A 7,255-nucleotide genomic window follows, 5' to 3' on the forward strand; every position below is an offset into this window, starting at 1 on the left:
AAAAAGGCAGTGCTGGACAAAATTTGAACTTTCATAAACCGTATCCCTGACACTAAGAACCTTTTAGAGGCCTATAGTTGAAGTGATTTCCCTAAACCATGGGTGGGATTACAATTACTCAGGGTTAAAATATGTTTCATTCATACTCATACTGAAACACTCAAGAATAATGGAGGGAGGAGTTCCCTGGTGGCCAAGATTCAGTGCTTTCACTGCAGAGGTCCACGTTCAGTCTCTGGTTGGGAAACCATCCCACATACCGCCAAAATACAAATAATAATGCACACAGGTAAGGTAGAACCTAGCATTTTATTTAGATCTTCATTAAACTGTTGGAATTGAGAACCAGACATACGTAATAAACCTCCGAAAATAGATCCTGAAAGGCACTTTCTGCTTAGGGCAAGCAGTCATGGAATAAGCATGTAAACAAGCTGGCTTCTCTGTACCACACCAGCCAAGTCAGCTTTCTCCATGGCCAGCTGCACCAGCTCTGCCCTCCCTTCTGTTAACACCAGCCAGAACCCCTGTAGGTCTAACCCAAGGTTTTTCTGTAGGACACCTTGGCCTACCTGGGAATGCTGGAAACATGTTAAAGGAATCATGGTGTTGAGGAAAAAAAAAATCTTTTAAAAGCTGCCATCTGAGGTGATGGCTTCTCTGTACTTACGCCATACCCCAGAATACAATAAATAAGCAATTAGAAAATGTTCAAGTATGAAGGGATTTCCTCCTCCCCGCCAAAAGCACTGCTCTCTGAAGGAAGCTGGTTTCTCTGTAGCTACACCAGCTGTCCAGAAAGCTCATTGGACCTGGTTTTGAAAATAAAACAAAGTTAAAACCCTGGGAGGAGTTCTTGTGCAGTGTGGAGTACTCAGTCTTTCTTATAAAGAAAAAAAAAAAAAGTTATCTGGTACCAAAGTGTGCAACCTACAGACCCTCAGGTACTGCCCTGTGACTTCTCTGTATGACATCACAAGGGTGCCAAGTGCCTGTTTTTCTAGAGCTAGGAATTGGTGGTTTGGCTAGTGCTGAAACCATGCATAGGATTGGTTTACTAAATAAAAACCTTATTACGTACGTCCTCCAAAAGACAGCTGAAAGTGGAGAGATTCTGATTTGGTGCTGTTTAAGAGATGGCGATTAAGAGCATAAGCACCAGGGAGATGGTTTAATGGTAACTGCCTTTTTTTTTTTCTTATGTCAGGCTAGAGCTCCAACTGGAACTTGCGTTACATGCAAGAATGATTGGATAGGGAACACTCCCTGACAAAGAGCTACATAATTAGAAGTGGATCAAGTTATAGGGAGGATAAGGGGAAGGCTTCACATTCATAATAGAGCTCAAGACATTACAAATTCATGCTGACAGGGCTGTGGCATTGCCAGACAAGAAGCTATAATGGAACTACAAGTACTTTACGTGCACATTACAAGGACATTTTCAGCATTTGGTGGGAAAGTCAATGCAATTAGGATTTTAGAAGGTTGGGTGATAGGGCACAAAGGTTCAATTTCAAAGCATTATTTACTACAATGCTGTTGATTTGTTTCTAGGCAGTTACACGGATCACCTATGCTCACTAAATTCATTATAATGGTGAACAAAACACCTAGGGACAGAATAGCAAGCCCAACTTACAGTCCCCCACACAAGCTAAATTCATGTCATTGACTATAGAGTGACTGCAACTGATCAGGAGCTGAAAGAGGACAGGAAAATTTAGGAAGAAGGGCCCTTTCCCGCAGAGCTTGAAGGCTTCTCTGTAGCCTACGCCAACAAGTCTGGGGAAAAAAGGCTAACACTTTCAATATTTAAGCTTTTTGGGCACTTCCCATGGGAAGCTGTCCCTACCAAAGTGGCCATAGGCTGCAGTCCTCTGATAAATTGGCTTCTTCAGATCCAGATCCCTGGAATATACAAGTCCGTAACTTAATATGTAGCATTCAATTAAAGTAAAGCAAAACAATCAGCAAGACTCATTTTCAAGACTTCTGGCAAATGAGTTCAGTTCTCTGGGGTATGCTAGGAAAGAAGTTTGTGGCAAAAGTGTTTGTTACTTCCCTGGTGTCCAAAACTCCTTGCACAGTCCTTATCAGTAACTATAGTTCTCGTTTTTCCGTCCCTGGCTCCAACAAATATGAAAACTTGTCATTATTTGGAGAAATTTCAAGTGTCAAAAACTCATCTAAAGTCATGGAATACTTACCAAGGTCCCATGCCCACACCCTACCATGGTTATTTTCTTTACAACAGCCATGTACGTCTCATTTATCTGCACTAAAAATTCTTTTAAGTAAACATCCCTCAGGTAACAGGAACACAAGTCTGTATCAAATGTGGAGAACTTTTCTAGGGTAGTTAGTCTAAGCCATGGAGCACTAGAATTTTAGATTCTTCCTAATAATTTAAGCCTCTACTGAAGGCAATTTTTTATGATATCAACACATTCTAGGAATTAAGATGTTTCCCCACTTGAGTCTTTCTTCATACCTTCGCCTTCTGAGATTTGAATATATCAAGTTTATATACACACCCACACCCTCAATGTTTTTCACTAGCAATAGGCTTTACCATCTTTACCTGACAATGACCCCAGGGCGGAGGTCAAAATTCTTCTTCACAATCTCTAATAGCTCTCTCTCACTCTTCTGAGAGGTGCCATAATGGAAAATGGAGATAGACAATGGATGAGATACTCCAATAGCATAAGAGACCTAAAAGAATTTAAATATCATTAAGAGTCGGTGAGCAAAAGACACACACTGTGTAACAGACTGGTATTAAAAAAAAAGACAAGTAGTTAACTGCTAAACATCCTCCCACTTACACACCTTTTAGTGAACCCAGTTATAGGAAAATATATACCTGAACAAGAACCCTTCTGCACAGACCTCCTTTAACAAGGGATTTTGCCACCCAACGAGCAGCATAAGCAGCTGAACGGTCCACCTTGGTATAATCCTTTCCTGAAAAGGCACCTCCTCCATGAGCTCCCCAACCACCGTAAGTGTCCACAATGATTTTCCGGCCAGTCAAACCAGCATCACCCTGAAATTACATAATTTAAGTTACTTTATGCCCAATCCTTTCCAGTGGTTCTAGATCAGGCCTGCCTGTTAAATGCTTATTCAGTATCACTTGGCAAACATCCTCAGAAGATTCACACGCAGGCTTCAAAAAACCTAGGAAAAAGGTGGAAAGTAGCCAGGTTTTTCCAAGTAACCATGACAGATTACAAAAAAAAAAAGGCAAATTAACTGAAATTGTAAGGCCTTACCTGAGGCCCACCAATAACAAATCTGCCACTTGGCTGTAGATGATAGATTGTGTCCTCATCAAGGTACTTTGCAGGTACAACAGCTTTGATGACTTTCTCCTTTAGAGCATCTCTCATCTCATCAAGACAAACTTCTTCATCATGCTGAACAGATATAACAATTGTGTGGACTCTGATGGGAAGTACGGCACCTCGATCCTGCATATACTGCACAGTCACCTTGAAAGCCAAACATCAGAACATCAGTCTACTGAACAATAGCTTTGTTCTTGGTTCCCTACCCTACACTACAGTACAGAAAATAAATGCTATTCTTCTCTTAGCTTTAATCAAACAACCTTACTGATGTCCTGTGCCAGTGTAATGGGTGTGGCTTTACGATGTTCATCACTTACTTGAGTTTTAGAATCAGGGCGTAACCAAGGCAAAGTGCCATTCCGGCGCAGTTCAGCCAGTTTGGCATTGAGCTTGTGTGCTAAGACAATGGTTAAAGGCATACATTCCTCAGTTTCATCAGTGGCATAACCAAACATCAAACCCTATAAAAGGAAAAGTCACCAATGCAATCAATCCAAGCTTCAAAATTTGTTAGAAGAAGAGATGCAAACAGATGTCTGCCCAGATACCTGGTCTCCTGCACCAATGTCTTCCTCGTTTCGGTCAAGATGAACACCTTGGGCAATATCTGGTGACTGTTGCTCCAAGGCCACTAGCACATTACAAGTCTTGTAGTCAAACCCTATAAACAAAACAATGTGTGTTTTTTTTTAAGGGCCATAGCAATATTTTAAAATTTACAATTATCTGGAATTCTAAATGCTGCTAAAGAAATAAAATATACCTAAATGTAGTACTTTTAGAGAAAAGCATAGGGCCAGAACAAAAGGACAGTAAAAGTATACGGGTGGAATTAAATATTCCCGGGAACACTCTAGAAAATAGAACTAAAGAGGACTGAAGGAAGTATCTGGAAAAATGAGGTTAGAAAGTCAACTCATTAAAACATACCTTTGGAAGAATCGTCATATCCAATGTGTTTAATGGTTTCACGAACCACTTTCTGGTAGTCAACAGCAGCTCTGGATGTAATTTCCCCAGCAAGAAGGATCATTCCAGTCTTAGCAACAGTTTCTAATAAAAGAGATGTTCACACTCAAATATCACTTTATAAAGTTAATTTTCATGTTATCTTTTCATCAGGTGAGAAGTGTTCTGAACCTACCACAAGCCACTTTGGCATCAGGGTCCTGCTGAAGGTGGGCATCAAGGACAGCATCACTGATCTGGTCACAGATCTTATCTGGGGGGAAAAAAAATTCCTGGCTCAATTTCTTTAATTTACTACTAATATAAGTATGTCATGCCTCCCTCCCTATAACTACAGCTGTTAAGATCTTTGTGAATGGTTTCTTCTAAAATTGTGGCAGGGATTCCCTCCATGCAGTGGTTAGGACTCCACTATTCCACAGGAGGGGGCAAGGGCTCTATCCCACATGCCGCTTGGCACAGTACCCCACCCCCTACAAATTGTGGCAAAACCTATATAACATAAAAATATATCAATTAACCATTTTCAACAGCATACCTAACTGCCATCTAAGTAAAGCATTCCTTCTGCAGAAACCATTTTCCTGAAGAATCCTGCATACAGTGATACATATTTCCAAACTTGACACCTTGGTTTTTTAATGTAACTGTACAACAAGATCACCAATTCAGGTAAGCCAGCAGAACAGCATGTTTAACACATTTAAGCTCATTGTGATATATGCACTTTACAGCTTTTTACAAGGACATGAGTCCCATCTTTCCACTATTTCAAACATTTTGAAAAACTAAAGTTCCCAGGCTAAACCAATTTTCACTGTTATACAGAACAGCCACACATCAGAGATTCAAATGCAAGTACAAAGAAAAAGTGGCTTTCTTCCAACCAAAAGCAAAACAAGCAACATTCACCTTTACCGCATTAATTTTCAAAGACAACAATACTTAACATTTTATCCCCCAAGTTTAAAATTCTCATTATAAATCTAACACAAAGTGTGGTCTGTTTATCAATTTCTCCATGATCCTCTAAGGAACACCAATTAGGGAAGTGAGAGAAAATGTCACTTAAAGAGTTAAATGATAAAAGCAAGGACACCTCACGAACAAAGGGGATAATGATTTGATTATCGGCAACAATTTGATTCTGTGTTAGGTAATCCAGGATCAAGAGCTGAATAGGTTGGAAAATACCCAAATGTATTCTGAATCCTTGATATTCCCCTCATCTATACAGCTCCCCAAATCTTACTTTCCTAAATTTTCTTTAACCAACCAAAAAAATCTTAAGTAAAACGTGTACCGCACTCATGCCATAGACCAAAACAATCTAAACATTTCCGAATGCCTGCAGCTTTAACTTAATAAAAGGTGGGTCAAACACACATGTTCCCAACACTGGGAGAATACAAACAAAACCACCACACCACATCTGACCGTCACTCATTAGGGCCTCAGTAGACCACTAGGTTGCTCGTGGTGTTTCACCATCGGCACAGTAGGCTTTCTGGAGAGAAATGGCTCGTTAAGCCATCAGACGACATCTGTCATTGTGGTCATCCTAAGAAAGGTCTGGATCAGACTAGTGATCTTCACCATACGAGGTTTTCAGGCTGCGAATGAAAGTTCCTTGGTATTGCTTCACTCCTTCGCGTGTAAATTGATCCCCGTAATGGCGGACCGCTGGACAAAGCCCGTAGGACGTGTGGAGTAAAACCCTGCTTAACGGTCAGCCCCATTGCAATGGCGCCTCGCACTCAATTCATGCTTCCTGTCCTTTTCACGCGCGATCCAAATAAGGCAGGGATCCTCAGACAAGCGCTATATTTAGTTGGAGGCTGTCACCTTGACGCCAAACCATATACCGGCTAAGGGCATGTCTTATCCTTCACCGTAGCCAAGGAATTAATGGGGAGCGCGGACCCCCCGAGGCCCAGACCGCGCTCTGCAAACCGGCCGGCTCCCTCGCCCAGAAGCCACATGCGGCAGACACGTGGTTGCGGCTGCAATGCGGGGCGCGCGCTCCCGCGGGCCGGACGCGAGCACGCGGGGCGGGTCGCCCACTCGAGGTGGCTCGGCGCGCAGAGCGGAGAGGAGGAAATAGTGCCCTCCTTGGCAGGAGCACGAGCGGCCGCGGCCCCCACCCTTCTCGTTTTCTGGAATCTTCCGCATGCCGGGGCGCGCGGCCGGATGGGAAGAGGGGAAGAGAAGCGGGGGAGGGAGCGGCGGCCACGCGCTAGGCACCGGCGGCGCCACGAGGAAGGCGCGCGGCCGCCGCTCTTCCCACCACCAGCCGGGAAAGGGTCACTGGCGTGGACACCGCGACTAGCGGGTCCTACCAACCAAGCCCGATCCCGCGCCCCGCCCCTCGCTTCGCTCCAGGGCCCGTCACCTCACCTGGGTGGCCTTCCCCCACGGACTCGGAGGTAAAGAGGAACGTGCCCTCCTCGATGAACGCGTCGTGGAAGCCGTTGAGCTGCCCGTTCATGGTGGTGGTAGTAAGTCAAAGTGGAGTAGAGGAGAAAAGGGAGCGGCAAGGCGACTGCGAAGTGTGCGAGCAGAAGACGGCGGTCTACTTAGCTCAGGCGGGCGGCGCGGAGCGAACGAGGCGGCGGGCGGCGCGGCCCAGTATTTATATACGGGGCCCGCGCGCGCCCGAGCCGAGCCCCGCCCCTCGGCGCCCGGCGCCAATGCGCCACTCGCGCGGGGACGCGGGAAGAGGGAAGGGGCGGTGCGCAGAGAGGAGCTCGGGCCGAACCACTGTCCCTGGCAGGGGGAGGGAGCGGGGGTAACGCGCCCCTCCTGCGAATATTCGCCATCTTAAGCACTACTAACAAGGGGTGAGGGGAAAGACAAGAATACAGGGTCACCGTACCCTTCCGTGAGCCACGGGGGAGGAAGACAGACAAGGGGTTTATGGGCCTTCT

General features: G+C 44.8%; 1 protein-coding gene across 1 annotated transcript; it reads right to left on the reverse strand.

The window, feature by feature from the left end:
* Positions 1–290: 290 nt before the first annotated feature.
* On the reverse strand, positions 291–6,933 carry MAT2A (methionine adenosyltransferase 2A). The gene is made up of 9 exons (XM_061432676.1): positions 6,726–6,933; positions 4,504–4,581; positions 4,290–4,412; positions 3,908–4,020; positions 3,677–3,820; positions 3,282–3,500; positions 2,870–3,052; positions 2,585–2,718; positions 291–1,911 (listed from the first exon to the last, which is right to left on the reverse strand). Exons 1-9 carry the CDS (start codon positions 6,814–6,816, stop codon positions 1,809–1,811), a joined length of 1,188 nt encoding a protein of 395 aa, XP_061288660.1. The 5' UTR covers positions 6,817–6,933; the 3' UTR covers positions 291–1,808.
* Between the last annotated feature and the right edge of the window lie 322 nt (positions 6,934–7,255).

The sequence above is a fragment of the Bos javanicus genome, chromosome 11 (assembly GCF_032452875.1).
Source record: "Bos javanicus breed banteng chromosome 11, ARS-OSU_banteng_1.0, whole genome shotgun sequence".
Lineage (NCBI taxonomy): Eukaryota > Metazoa > Chordata > Mammalia > Artiodactyla > Bovidae > Bos > Bos javanicus.

Coding starts and splice junctions, on each gene's coding strand:
- MAT2A (XM_061432676.1), bottom strand. CDS start 6,816: ATGAACGGGCAGCTCAACGGCTTCCACGACGCGTTCATCGAGGAGGGC. Junction 3,821..3,907: donor ACATTGGTGCAGGAGACCAG/GTATCTGGGCAG, acceptor TTCCTTTTATAG/GGTTTGATGTTTGGTTATGC. Junction 3,501..3,676: donor GCCCTGATTCTAAAACTCAA/GTAAGTGATGAA, acceptor TTGGCTTTCAAG/GTGACTGTGCAGTATATGCA.